The sequence below is a fragment of the Paralichthys olivaceus genome, chromosome 12 (assembly GCF_024713975.1).
Source record: "Paralichthys olivaceus isolate ysfri-2021 chromosome 12, ASM2471397v2, whole genome shotgun sequence".
Lineage (NCBI taxonomy): Eukaryota > Metazoa > Chordata > Actinopteri > Pleuronectiformes > Paralichthyidae > Paralichthys > Paralichthys olivaceus.
In genome coordinates, this window is record NC_091104.1 from 12,425,304 (window position 1) to 12,440,537 (window position 15,234).

General features: G+C 41.3%; 2 protein-coding genes across 7 annotated transcripts in view; both read right to left on the minus strand.

The window, feature by feature from the left end:
* Positions 1–4,922: 4,922 nt before the first annotated feature.
* Positions 4,923–5,858, minus strand: LOC109627848 (TMF1 regulated nuclear protein 1). The gene has a single exon (XM_069535663.1). It carries the CDS (start codon positions 5,710–5,712, stop codon positions 5,068–5,070), a length of 645 nt encoding a protein of 214 aa, XP_069391764.1. The 5' UTR covers positions 5,713–5,858; the 3' UTR covers positions 4,923–5,067.
* A 5,427-nt stretch (positions 5,859–11,285) lies between these two features.
* rps6ka1 (ribosomal protein S6 kinase a, polypeptide 1) overlaps positions 11,286–15,234 on the minus strand; it is a 52,208-nt gene continuing 48,259 nt past the window's right edge. For all 6 annotated transcript variants that reach the window (XM_069535345.1, XM_069535344.1, XM_020085099.2 and 3 more), the window contains 5 exons: positions 14,486–14,647; positions 14,266–14,342; positions 14,068–14,185; positions 13,842–13,979; positions 11,286–13,179 (listed from right to left, as the gene is read on the minus strand). In XM_069535345.1, the coding sequence (XP_069391446.1) occupies positions 13,057–13,179; positions 13,842–13,979; positions 14,068–14,185; positions 14,266–14,342; positions 14,486–14,647 (618 nt within the window). In that variant the 3' untranslated portion in view covers positions 11,286–13,056. The remainder of the gene's footprint in view (positions 13,180–13,841; positions 13,980–14,067; positions 14,186–14,265; positions 14,343–14,485; positions 14,648–15,234) is intronic.

Consider the following 15,234-nt stretch of genomic DNA (forward strand, 5'->3'; position numbering starts at 1 on the left):
GTTTAGTTACATACAGGTAGAATTTTCTATTCTCAGTTTGTTCCTCCCTGATGTTCAACACTTGCATCTTTAGTTTTCTTACTCAGCAGGATTACACAAAAACTACTGAATGGATTTCCATGAAACGTGGTGAAAAGATGGGACATTGACCAAGAAAGAACGAGTAAAATTTTCGGGCAAATCTAAACAAAGCAATTGATCCCAGAATTTTCCCACTTATTTACCAGGAATAATTAAAGGTACAGTGTGTAGAATGTTGTGATATCTAGTGTTGAAATTGCATGTTGCACTTATAGTTTTTCAAATCAAATTCCAACAATATGAGTTTGACTAGGACATTCCTGAAAGAGAGCACTGATGTTTTTCTGGTTAAATAATAATCTACAACTAAATTTCGCCATTTCTGCCGTCCTCATAGCTCTTTTTTTTAGTCCTACTTTTTATGCCTCCCTAAAGCTAAAATCTCTCCATCCATCCATCCATCCATCCATCCATCTCTCTCTTGGCAGTTTTCCCTGCACCTCTTCTTTAGTCTAGCCTCATTTCGCCTCCATCCGGATGTTACTTAGCCCTGACCCTCTGTCCCAAAGCCAGGATGATGAAATTCCAACCTGTCACTTACGTAACGGGCCACCTCTAACAGTCAAGATAATGATGCTGCATGCCGCAGCTTACTCTCCTCTGTCCACTGAGTACACCCCCCCCCCACCCCCCCCCCCCCCCCCCCCCCCCCAAGTTTATTCTACATACTATGTAGTAAATGTATTCATTCACTAATCTATTTTATATGTATGAATACACAAACACTACACTAAAAATAATTTAATACAGGCAGTGAAATATAATAATCCATGAAATGCAGAGTAAAGCCGGCACTAATCTCTAGGTTTGTATCTTTCCAGAGGGGAGAAGAGAAGTGTGGCTCAGTTCCATTATTAGCTTTCTTTGAATAAGTTTATATGCATCAGAGTCTGTAATCTATAAAAATAATAGAGGATGTTCTAATGTTCTAATACCCCATATACTCAGATGTGCCCACTTAAAACCCATCTACGTGGGTAATGCCCTTTCATTAAGTGAGCAGCAGCAAAAACCATCAGCTTAATGCAACTTCACAAATCCTGGCTCGCAGTAATGAGCACTTGGAAGTGGGATATACATTTCCAGTAATTCTGTCCTTTTCATGTGAACGCCAGGTTATCTAACATCCATTTAAGTAAATAATCAACTGAGGGAAAAAGGCTCTAATCGACAAGCAAATGACTGAATGCAGAAATAATGCATGTTTAATGTACGTGCACCAATGCAGCTCTGTCACAGTTTGTTCCTCTGCAGCGTGCAGCGTCCTATTTTACGTCAAAGAGCGGTTTTCTGCTGAACAGGCATTACGAAGCTGTGCTGCTGCAAGGTGACCCTAACAGCTCCCAGAGCTCCCACGTAACTGCAAAAGCTGTAATATTTAGAGATGCCACCTTTAGAAATAAATATTTCATACAATAGAGTCTGTTTAGAGGAATTCCCATGCAACATTTCACTCATTTATTCATTTTATTCTAATAATTAATCTTACAAAACCTGATGATAACTCAAATGAGATCTGTCTTTTAACATTTACTAGTCTTGTACATTGTAGCTCTGTGCTCATGTAAATGATGATGTCAAGACAATTAAACAAGTGGTTGCAAATTTAAGCATAAAACAGAAAACTTACATTCATTCACTGCAGAAAAAAACATCTTTTTCAAACACAGTGCTGATACATGAAGGTTTGGGGACAAATAACTTTCATCCAACTGATTTTAAATCGAATTTGAAGATAATATTAACCATTAATTGTCATTTAATGATTCTTCATTAAATAACTGTTTCATTTAACATTTGGAATTGAAAGTAAATTGACTCCAAACCTGTTTTTACAATTAAGCCTATGAAATTTTAACTTAACATTCATACTGAAGTAGAATATCCTTTTTTATTTATAGTTTGAATAAAAGGTAAGAAACACCTGATTTAAGGAAAAATAATAAGTTCTGTGCTTATTTCACCAGAGCGTAAATTCAAAACACATCACAGAAACAAACACAAAATATACATTCAGAAAAGATTCAAAAAATATTAGAAAGGTGATTTTTGGACGTGTGGTTGATCAGTGTTTACTTGCTCATTATTGAATATATTATTCAACTCCATTTATCAACCACAGGTTCAGACAGTTAGACATTTAGTCTTCAGGAAAAAAAAGTGAAAACACTTGAGTAACATATACATTCTTTCTGCAAGTGGGCCCAGAGATCTTTGGGAAATGTAGTGTTCATTCATAGAAAAACACGAAAGGTGCAGTGCCACAACAGTGCATGACTTTTTTTGTTTTTTTTCTTTTCATTATTTTCTTCTGACCAGATAATGAGTGAGTACATCTGTTTGCCATCACCCTCATCACTGGTTGTAACACCAGCATAAGTGTAGCTGCAGATAGACGAACATTACATAAGGCATATTAAAAAGCAATATATAGGCCAGCTGTATATTCAGTTGTAGCTCTAGCTGTACACATACATTAGGACCATGAAGACGTGTTTAAGTCCTAAAAGACCTTTTTATTCTGCACTTGCTTGACCTCAGCTGAATATTGTTTGGTATAGATGTGCACAAAGACAGAAAGCAGTAGTTCCCTTGGCCGTGTGTGAGTGGAATGTTTAAAGTGAGTCAACATTCAATGATAAAAGTCACCATGGCGATCAGAAATCTGAACATCAGAAACACTGGACCACTTAAAGGGGGGGAATTCAGGGAGAAGATACCAAACAACAGATACCCTGAATATTTAAGTCCGTTATTTAAGTCAAGTTTCAGATATACAGGAACTTACATTTCCCATGATGCAACTGAATTCCACCCCTGTGTCTCCAATGGCCACGTTGGCAGAGGTTCTGTTTAAAATATCAAGCATTGAGCTTATATAACCTTTTATTATTTGTAGTTATTATCACTGAGATTTTTGTATAAAATTGTTTTAATGCCCATTTAACTATGCTCCAAAAAAACCCATATAAGTCATTTAAGTCCTTAAAGTCAAATTAGAAAATAACCAACGCTAACCTGTGGCATCGTTCTGATTGATTTGCATCAACTAACTGTGCATTACTAAACTAAATTTGTTGTTTTGATGTTTGATTTTTTTATTCTCACTTTGCCTCGATATAAACGGCGTGGCGAGCAACACATCATAGTCTTCTTTCTCCATTGTCAGTCTACATCATTCTCTAATGCATCTCACATGATGCAGTAACGTATCCCCATCATGCCCGTCTTTGCATCCAGGGAGCAATTAAAACTGGAATATGTAATTGCTCAGAAACCTACTGTGAGCAATTATACAGGCTGAGCATACGCGTTTCTCGTAAACAGCCCTCCTCCTTTGTTCTTTCAGGGGTCATTTATAAAGGAGAGCCAACAACACACAGAACAAGAAGAAGAAGAAGAAGAAGAAGCACAATCTGGGATTCTGCAGAAATCCCCTTCATTCTTTTGCAAAGTAGCACACACATAAAGATGGATGCTAAGATGCATTCACATTGCTGCACCAAGATTGAATGCCTGCCTCTCTGCAATAACCTTTGAACGCCAAAAATAGATATCTCTGGTGTACAGGCTGTGCTTTCTACACACACACACGCACACACACACACAAAGCTGAGGCAAAGGGATTGGTGGAATAGATTTGTAGTCATCCCCTAATCCAAACACAAGAGAAACGGTACGAAGGAAAAGAAGAATTAGGCCAAAAAATGAGAGTGATCTATAAGTAGAAATTAGGTCATCCACTGCATTCGGGACAAAGATACGCCTGTGCATGAACAAGTGCAACACAGTTATCAACTGATCTATTAAAGCAACCTAACAAATGAAAACACATCGTCTAGCTTCCAAAACTGTGCCTCAAAAAACTGTGGTGAAGCTGTCACCTTGCAAACTGGTGACGTTCGGAGGTGCCAATCACTTGCCATTTTCACATTCAATACAGAGACACTTTCAGTGATGGTTAACTCTCCTTGCTAATGTCTGCATGGCTTAATTTAAGTGTAACCCAAAGTAAAAGAGCAGGTCCAACAAGCTTGAATCAGAAATAGCCATAATATTCAGATTCATTTGAATAAATGAAGCAGAAATGTATAGATCCTAAATCCTGCAGCGGTGGACCAGTGTTATGGTTACGGTGCTCTTCCGGATACGTTTTGTAGTTTTTGTGGAAGCGGATTTAGGGTCGAGAGACGAGCGGTTGCTTGGTGACTGGGTAAAAAAGAGGCCACAGGTGGAATTGTCCCAGTGTGAACTCCTGCTCTTCCCTCTCGCTCTCCCAATTGTTGGATGCCGCCAAAAAAAAACAGTGTAGACTGTGTGAAGGACAAGAAATCACAGAGAAGCCAAGGCACGATTAATGGAAATGTCTCAGCCCTCTACAGACACAACTTGTGAATTTTCCTAACTCCTTCCTGCATCCTTGGTTTTATAACAATGCAGCAATCCCTACCATAGTTTCATCTCTTCACATTCACTGCCCTTCTCTTGTTCAATGCCTCCCTCGTTCTCATCCCTTTTCTCTCCCTCTCACTATTGAACAGGTTGACATCTTCATTGGCTTTTTGTCCGTTGCTGCATACATTAAGAGATGCACAGCAAAGCTCCTGTTACCTCACAGGCTGGTCTGAACCTCTTCTCCCACAGCACCTGAACATGACTCATCCATGCACCATATATCTATGTACAATCCCTCCTATTCAAGTCAATGCAAGCAGCAAAGTATCGATGGTAAACAATAAAAGCAAAATGACAAATGCTGTTCACATTGCACTGGTTGAAGTTTGTCAGAAACGCCCCTAACAGAGAGCTCCTTACTAGCATTTGTGATAGGCACTCTAAACACCTGGAGGACCAGCCTCAGGATATAATAGCAGAAAGGTGGAAACTGTAGAGCAGCCTTGTCAATGTGTAATCTCTAAAGAAAGGAAGTCTGTCCCCATTTATGTAAAGCACATTTATAAGCAAAGTTGGAGATGGTGGAAAGTCCTATTTGAGCTTCACAGGCCAGGGGAGGCATGTGCGGAGTCCAAGCATCGAGGAGAAGACGATGGTGGGTCGATGCTTCTTGAACCTCAGGCCTTTCTTCAGCCGCTGGCTGTTCTCCGCCACATACAGCTCCCCCTGCTGGGCCCCGCTAGATATCCTCGACACCAGCTCCCCGTGAACTACCACCTCCTGCTCCGAGCGCACAAACACCTCCCTGAGCTCCTCCAGTCGTCGCTCCATCTCCCTGATGACCCGTTGGCGCTCCTCAACCTCCAGGAGGCGACGTCGAGCTGCCTCAAACTCCATGCTGGAGCTGGGGGTGACAAGCTTGGAAGAGGGGGCCGTGGCTGAGGTGGACCGGGGGTCGGAACTGGCTAGGAGAGCCCCTGTCACCCTCCGGAAGTCTCCCATAGAAATGGAGCGCCTGGTGGCCGGAGAGGCCAGAGCCAGGAGAGCGGAGGCCGATGTGGAAGGTGGCATGGCCAGTGGAAGAGGAGGAGAAGATGATGATGATGATGATGATGATGGAGATGGTGGTCTTGGTGGTTGGAGGTCCGGATGTGGGTCCTTGTTTTTAATAGCTGCTGCCATGTTCTCGGTTGTGTCCTCATCGTGGGAGTCAGTGTTTCTTTGTTGTCGCTTCATGGCCAGTGTTCAGCTCCTCCTGTGCTGCTGCTGCTGCTGCTGCTGCCGTGCTTGTCGCTGTCGATGTTTTCCCTCTGTCTTCCTGTGTCAGAGCAGAGAGCAGCCGAGCAGACGGAGCGGAGATGTGCAGTGATGCAGCCGGGGAACTGCTCCATTCATTAATAAGAGCTGAGGCAGGCTTGTGCTGTCTCTGCATCTGAGTGGTTGTGCTGGGGAGGAGCCTGCTGACAGCTCATTGGCCGCTGAAATCATGGGTACGTCAGCTGATGATTGGGCAGCTTTGCCTCTGTGCTGCTGATGCTGGCAGACGGTCGTGTCCTCTGCTTGACTGTTTTGCTTCGTCGCCATCGTCATCATGTGGAGCTCTGCTTCGACCAGCTCTGCTCAGATGCAGGAGTATCAGGTTTTTCTCCCCTTTGCTGGTGCCATTTTGGCTCAGATTCTGTTCTCCCAGCTTCTCTGCTGCCATCCCTCCTACCAGCTGCTCTCTCCATCTCCCCTCTCTCCCTTTTTCTCGCTCAGATAGTTGCCCCTAGCAACACAGCCTCAACATCAGATACTAAAAGCGAGGGGGGGTGTGTATATCCCTTTCCTGCTTCGCCATTATCACCATTTTCCTCTTTTGACCTGTGTGGCAGTTCAAAGCTTTTCTCTTTAAGTCACATACAAACAAATATGACAAACATGAACACTCATGTACATTTGGATTCATTCTCAAAAAGAGAAAGTTTTATTTTAGATTGAAAAAAACGTAGACTCACCGTTGCCAAAAAAATATTATTGGCTGCAAGAAAATAGTGAGGAAAGGACTTAGACTCAAGGATGAACAGAATAGAAAAGATCTTCATGCTGCAGGTGCAGGTGTGGTGAGTCTGGTAGTCCATTTTTACAGAGCAATTAACCCAAATTAAATCTCGTCTGTGTTTAATCCTGAATCTACTAATCAACTCATATCACAGATTTTGTTGGAGCAATAAAGACCAGTCTCTATCAGAGTTTACACTCATCTGATAAGTTACATCAATTTAAAACAGATTTGCTTTTCCTGTTCTTCTTCTGATAGCTGTAACATCTCGTCCACTAACATCTAAGCTTATCCTGTGTGTCTAGACATATATCGATCGGTTCTGCAGCCGCCTGGCAGACGTGAACTGATTAGAGAATGAAGTAACACACAGGATAAGTTCACTCAAATACCCACAGAAGTAAGAGGTCACAAACACAAGCACATGATCACGTATGTTTGGAGCACTAAGAAGTGATATTTTAAATATAAGGCTTTTAGCAGGTCAGAGGTGTGTGTGTATGTGCCGGCCGTAAGTGTTCACTTACCTCTTTGTTTTCATCTCAGGACTGACGCCGTACTCTCTCTGTGCTTTTAGCTTTAGTGATCCCCAGAGAGAAGAGAGAAAGAGAAGCAGAGAATTACAAAGACAGAGGAGCAAAAGATGGAAAAAACTTTATGTGCCTATAGGAGAAATAAATGACAGGAAGCTGCTCTTCAGGCCTGTAACCTGCTTCTCATAAAGCCAGACAAATAAGGAATGTAAAAGTATTATAATCATAAAGAGGATACCATGACATGATGTGCTGGCAAGGAGAGATAGAGATATATATAGAGATATATAGAAAGATAGAGATATAAAGAGATACAAAGAAAGATATGGAGATATTGAAAAAAATAGAGAGAGATATAGAGAACGATAGATATTTACGCATTATAGAGACACAGAGAAAGATATAGAGATATCAAGAAAGATAGAGAGAGATATAAGGAGAGATAGGGATTTTAGAGAGATGGAAAGGTATAGAGATTGGTAGAGATAAAGAAATAAAGAGAGATGTAGAGACAGAAAGAGACAGAGTTATTAGGGGAGCAACAGAAATAGAGAAAGAAAAAAGGGAGAGAGAGATAGAAATATATATAGAGAGAGATATAAAGAGATGTATAGAGAGATACATAGATGTCTAGAGATCAAACAAGAAAGAAAGATAGATAGATAGATAGATAGATAAATAGATAGATAGCGTGCAGTCAGTTAAATCTGCACTTTCTAAAAATATCCAAAGTGCCATGAAGAGGCTTTAATTCCCATTAATATTCAATAATGCACATGAAACACTGGAACTTTTGACAACTATTTTAAGAAGCAAACATAATAAAACATTTCAGAATATGCACTGAGATTTGAACGTGGGTCATATGGTGCAGAATATGGAAACATGATTTATTTACTTGCTTGTGTTGCACAGTTTCCCTCAGATTTGCACAATATAAACATCCCTGTTTGAGTAAGCAAAGATTTTAGGGATCAAGACAAGATGCTTGAGTGGAGTTTTTTTTTTAACATGATGCCTATTTTTGGACAAGACTATTGGTTGCGCAACATGCCACGGTCAAAATCCACTCACTCTGCACTGATCCCACATGGAGCCTCTACTGCTGCACGCACACAGATTGCCATCATCGTTGGCAAACATCTTGAGCAGCAGGACTTGGCTTTGCCTGCTGCAAACACAGCAGTGCTTAACCAAAAAAACAGTTTTGTTGTGACACAGTCAAACACAAGTACTTGGACGTTTTGTTTCGTACACAGCAGACACCCAGAGACATTGTCAAAGATGTCTTTGCATCAAGTGCGTGGAAATAATACAAGTGTGCAAATCCTTTAAATATCTTAAACCCAGTCCAACATCCCTCTCTGTATATATCTTTCTCCTTTAGCACAATTTCACTGAAACTTCTCAGACTCTCACACGGAACCCTCTGGTCCAGATTTATTTAATCTGTTTGTTTGTGTGTGTGTGTGTGTGTGTGTGTTTGTGTGTGTGTGCAGGCACAATTGGCGCAGTGGAAGATTTTCTGTGTTTCCTGTTAAAATGACTCTGATTGGGAATTTTTTGTCTCTTTGCATCTTTAGCATCAGAGTCAAGTGTGTGTGTACTTGCATCTACACACACAAATCTCTTTTAGATGTTCACTCAGCAGACATCCAAGTAAACTTTTAATATTAATTTTGTTTTGTCACATTTCCCTGTTAACTTATGATAAGAACTGGATATTTTAGGGTGTGTTAGGCTTTGGTTTAGACCCTCATCTATCAAAGATGGCAGAGAAAGAGGCCTTACATTTAAAAAGTTTAAAAATGGCCAAAAAGAAAAATAAGTCACTTGTATATAAAGGCCTGAAAAATGTAATTCTCACCAGAGCATTGGGATCTTATCTGTCTCATGATAAATGATGTGTCAGATGCGACCTAGGTATTCTCACACATCTTTTATTATCATCTTATAGTGTGCAGCAGCAGTGCTAATGCTCCATAGCTGGTGCCACTCCTGTTATATACTGAACATTGCATGTGACATGTCTCACTTGTCTGTCAGTATCCAATATCCAGAATGAATTGTGCAGTGTGTGTTGTGTGTAGAAAAGCCATCATTGTGTATGTGAATGTTTGCAGGGTGAGAATGAATTACGTGTGACCATTTTGTTTCCATATAAATGATAAAGTACCCTTGGAGACACGTGCTGTGGAGAGAGCGAGATTAAGTGTCAGTCAGGTTTTTTGTGCTTGCATATGCCATTTAACAGAACGTCAGGGAATGTTATACGCATCGCATCACAACCATAACTGACACAGGCCGAGGGAAAAAAAACCCCTCAGTTCACATCTTAACACTAACCAGGAGCTAACTTGTGTTTTACCTCATTAGGACATTAGTCCCCACAAGGACAAGGTCAATTTTCATGCTGGAAAGGGTCGGGTACACACACGTACACACACACACATACACACACACACAGACAGCCTGACTCAGCCTCAGCAGACTGATATTGATTACTAGAAAGCAGAAAACAAGCATCATCACCATCGTCTGTCGTCCATCTCTGCAGCTGTCAGCTGAAGCTGTTCTGTTCTAACGGAGCTTGAATCCTCTTTGATTTGTGATAAGAGTGAGTGTATGGAGGAACAGTGTATGTGAGAGAGGATGCTGAACCCTGTCCCTTCTATAGAAGGATACTGTCCAGGCCTGAATAATGTTCCTCTCGAGTTTAAGTCTCTTATGGTGTGTGTGTGTGTGTTTGTTCTTGTACAGGTTCTTTGTGGGGACACAACCTACAGAGTGAGGACATTTTGGGAAAGTGAGGACATTTTGGTCGGTCCTCACTCCCTGACTCCCCTTTAATGCATGTTATGCATTTACTTTAGATGGTTAGGGGCTAGGGAATGCATTATGCCGATGTGTGTCCTCACTAAGATAGAAGTACAAACCTGTGTGTGTGTGAGGAGATGAGAATTGGGAGGGGGTTAGGCATTGATTTATGTGAGTACAGCTTGCATGTGCATTCAAGAAGTCATATATTCCCATGTGAATTACTGGTACTATAACATCATGGATCACAAATCACAGATATATATATATATATATATATATATATATATAATGTGTGTGTGTGTATAAATAAGTTAAGGCTTAAGCGTTTCTCTCTGACATGGAGGGGGACAGCATGTCAGTGGAATGCAGATGCAGCACTGCAGCAGCAGCAGCAGCTGCTGTGTGACTGTTATGTAAGCGTGTGCTGCTGTGCATACAGTATGTGGCGGTTCTACGGGTTGATACTGTTAAACAGAAGCTGCTGTGATGGTTCATGGTGCAGGAAAAAAGAATGAGGGGGAGCAGGAGGAGAAGATGGAGTAATATAACAAGATGCTACAGGAACAACGAAGGAAACAGATGGAGAGATGCTGAAGCAGGAAGTCATTTACATGCAGATGTTGAAAGTTTTCAACAGTGTGCATATAACTATTGATTTACATGTATACGGCTACAGATGCAGTGTACTTCCTGTCCCTTTTTTCTAGAGGGCTCACATTGTTGTGTGAAGCTGTGATTGTTTTACCTGATATCGGTTTGTTAAGATATTTAAAAGTAAGTAAGACCCTGGTTGAATGACTAGAAAAATTGGAGTCCACAACATTTGATTTGGTCTTTGACGGAAAAGCTCAGCCTGGATTCATTTGGCTTGAAGATGAAAACGTTCTTACACTTTAACTCCCCCCAGTGACCGGGAGAGGAAACACACCCAGCTGAGGACCCACAAGAAGGCAGGAGCTGAAGGTCAGATAACCAGGTGCATTATGGGGATGCACCAGTGCAACATTCTATTCTGATATCAGTTTCGATACGGGTATCTCTAATGGATCAAGATATAATTGGAGGTAATTTTTCAAGTAATACAACATGAGGTCAGGTCATCAGGTCAAGCTTGGTAATAATTATCTTCACCAAGGAGGTTATGTTTTCATTAATGTTTTTTTTAAGATAAAAAAAAGCCTGTGTTACACACTGAGGTTACTGAATTCAAAAATAGTTTAACTAAAAGTTAGAAAAGCTTGAAAGAGATGCTGTTGGTTGCATTATGGGAAATGTAGGCTCCAGCACTTCTGGAGCGGAGTAGTGTCTTTATTTTAATTTCTAATCTGTCATCTTTGAGTCCCTTAACTCAATGGAAAAGTAATACAAACAGTGGATAACTTATATTTACACACAACACAGAACATGAGACACAGTTTGTTGTAGCAACGGAATTTTTAATATTCGTAAGATATAAAAATCTTCATCTTTATCATACAATAACATCTTACCATCAATTTAGTCAAAGGAGGGAGAGTTTTGCCACCAAACAATAATAATAATAGATCTTTGATCCCTTTTGAGGTAAGACAGCTGGTTCATAGATTAATTCAGCCGCAGCACAGATCTGCCCTCCCACACGTGCACAGTATCTTCTGGCTGCATGGCTCGTTTTCATGTGTTTTCCCATGTATGACATTCTGCCTCACCTGTAGGCCTAGGCACCGAGCTGAAAGCAGGACCTACCCTCTGAGGCTACTTACAGTGACACATGCTCTTTAGGATGTCTCAAATTCAGTGGGATGAAAAGTCGGATAATTAACAGTCGGGTGTTAATCAATTAACACAAGACGGCTGAAGATACTCCACACAGAGAAGGCCTGTGGGAGACTAACAACCAGTGACTTGACAGAGAATTTAAGGGAGGGGAGCGGCTGCGCCCGAGTGCTTGATTCCATAAAGACAACAGTCTGCTCGTCCTCCCTACGTTTCCAAAACAGAAGAAGAGACTTGTGACGCTTTGAGTCCAGACTGTGATGTGCTCAGCATGTCTTTCACTATTTTAAATCAACACTTTCTTTGGACAAAAAGCAGAAAAAAACAACAACAAAAGCAGCCAACACAGGAAAACAGCATCCAATATGCATCATCCAAGAAACGAAATGGAGAAAACGAGAAAAGCAAGATAGCAAATATAGAATTTTAACATGCCACACAGTTCCTTGGGCAAGTTTTCTTTCACAGAAAGCCACCTATTTTACTAGTTGTTGTAGTAATAAAAAATAACAGACATCTCAAACGGTTGCCAGCGGGAGGACCAAGCAGAGTAAAGGGAGCGGAGAAACATGAAGCCACACGACGTCATCACATCACATGCACATGACCCTGCAGCATCCCGCAAGACTGTACACACTCATACACACACACAGCAAGTCATGCAACTGACACACACACACATACACACTCTCTGTAAAACAAAACAAAAGCGTTGATTGACATTAACCAAAACATCAGCATTTGACATTTCCCAGAATCCCTGCGTTCTGTCTGTACCAAAGCCAAAGAGGCATTTATGGCAGAAATGTTTCATTTTCATATTAATAATGCTCTTTGAAAATAAACATTTACCAGCAGCTGGACAGTACTGTGGTGCTTGTGCTGTCGGCACAGGTTTGATTTGGCAGCACGACCAGTAATATAAAGCTCATCAACGTGACAAAAAATAAAGGACAGGAAGACGAACAACGGAACGGGCAGACGGACAGGCGTGCAAGCAAGCTGAATGACAACCAATCACAGCAACGATGACGAGAGGAAAACTTTCATTGTGACAATCGAAGAAGTGGCTGCATCCACACACACACACAAATAAACACGCGCATACACTCACACACGCATACACTCACACACAGCCACTTATACATCTGCCAAAAACCTGCACCCATTTTTTTTGCCCTCATCACCCCCCATCCATCTTTTCTTGTCCAAGGAGACTGAATAACGGCAGCTGATGAGCCCGAAAGAGGAGGATGATAGCAGGAGCGGGACAACTGAGGTCACGAGGATGGAGGGAGGGGGGGGCAGGCCCACAGTCGGTGTTCCTTGGCTGGTAAGTGACGTGTGGACAGTGAGTCCCCCCCGAGCAAGCTGACTGGGTGGTGTGGTTTTTGGTCAGTCTCCAGTGAGATGACTGGTGGTTTGGAGTCTCTACAGGGACGTAGAGGGAAGCTTCTTGACACGCCTCTGAGCCAGGAAGGAGCTCTCGATGGGCTTGAGCTCAGGAGTTGGTTGGGAGTTCTTCAGGGCGGAGTAGGTGGCAGCCATTGCCCCCTGTGGGTAAAAAAGGTGGCATTTAACTATCCAGAATGTGGGGGAGAAAAAGTAAGCCATTCAGTGAGGCCTTAGTGGGGGTATGTGCTCTACTGAGTGTATTTCTGTGGTGCTATTACTAAAACAAAACCAAATTCTAACCCTTTATTTTACCCTGTTGCTTTTTGCATTTTTAACTCTGCCAAGGAGGTAATGTTTTCATCTGAGGTTGTTTGTTTTTTAGCAGGATTAAAAAACCGATCCAGATCAGGGAGCAGATCAGGGAGCAGATCCAGGATTTTTTTGGTGAAAAAAAAAAAAAATCACTCATGTTTCAGATCCAAATAAAAATCTGGATCTAATGAATTTAAATGTGGTTTCATAAGAGGAATGTTGGCCCTTAGAGAAGGTTTGTACTCACAGTGTTACTGTTTTTCTACAAATTTCTAGATTGTCTACTGATTTTCTAAATTGTCTACAAACTATATATGATATTCTTTACTATTTTTGCCATGTTGAAAAAAAAAACATTTAAACTATTATCCAAACCATTTTGTAGAACAACAAAATATGTGAAGTATCTACTCTGATCAGCCAATATTGTATTTAATGGCTCAGACCCCCTCTTTAACAAAGTAGGTGAGTGATAAAGAACCTTTTCAGAGAATGCTCTCAGACATTACCTTGACCAGTTTGGGGTCCTGGTGCGGGAGCTGGCTGTTGGGCAGTTTGTCTCTCTGGACGATCCAGGGGTGTCTGAGGACCTGCTTGGCAGTCAGTCTCTGATGAGGGTCCACATGAAGCATCTTGGACACAAGCTCCTAAAGGGAAAAGACACATTAACTGTGGCACTGATGGGCAGACAGGACCAGACGTACGGGAACAAAAAGAGATCATTTGGAGTTTAACCTTGGCAGCATCAGACACAGTGTCCCAGTTTCCTCCGATCAGGCTGAAGCGGCCGCTGCCTATCCTGCTCAGGATCTCATTAGGGGTGTCTTCAGGTCCGTTGGCAAATGGAGTAAAACTGGAGGAAGTGATGATAGAATGAGTATGAGGAACAGTAAGATATATAAATCGGTTTCATATGAGAGTATTTTTATTTACCCAGCCAGCATGGTGTAGAGTAAGACTCCCAGACTCCAGATGTCACATCCTTCATCGTAGCCCTGACGCTTCAATACCTAGAACGTAGTCAGAGACAGTCACACGCTGTATTTCAGGGTCTAACACAGTTAACAGTTTAAATTGACATCAAGTCACAGGTACCAGACACAGCCTCGACTCCTACAAGTGAGGAGAGTTGGTCTATATGCGACCCTCTCACCTCGGGGGCTACAAAGTTAGCGGTGTAGCAGGGCGTCATCAGCAGGCCGTTGTTGGCCCGCAGCTGCTTAGCGAAGCCAAAGTCACAGATCCTGATTGACTCTGGATTCCCCGACTCGTCCACATAGAGGATGTTACTGGGCTTCAGGTCTCTGTGCACCACCTGGAGGACAAGGGGACACAGGAGGTAATGAGGATTTTTTTTTTTTTTTAAGAATCTGATTTTATATCCACCTTCATCCAAAAAGCTGCAATTTCTGAAAGGTTAAATCATTCAGAAACAATTATGAAAACAAAGTGCATTGTTATATTATATTTTGCAATGGTTATTTTTGCTTTCAACTTTTGTATTATTTTCATTTTGAATCAGATGCTACTGATTTTCTTTGAACTCAAACTGACATTTAATGTAAAATCTAAAATACTAAATTATGGATTCATATTTTATAATTATTTCATAAATTATAAAAATAAGAATTAAAAGTGAAAAAAAGTTCTAACAAGAAATTACAGAAATATTTCACTCAGAGTATAAATCACTACTAAGTGGTAAATTGACTGTATTTATATAAAGCTTTTCCAGTCTTAGCCTTCAGGGAAAATTTGGGGTTCAGTATCTTGCCACACTTCAGAATGCAGCCAGGAATCGAACCAGTGACTTTCTGGTTAGTGGACAACCCTCTCTCTTCATTTTTTCCCCAAATATCAGATATATCAGAATAATAATTCAATTGTATTTGTTTCCCTTGG

Bases quoted from the DNA above. Each gene is read 5' to 3' on its own strand.
- LOC109627848 (XM_069535663.1), bottom strand. From the start codon at position 5,712: ATGAAGCGACAACAAAGAAACACTGACTCCCACGATGAGGACACAACC.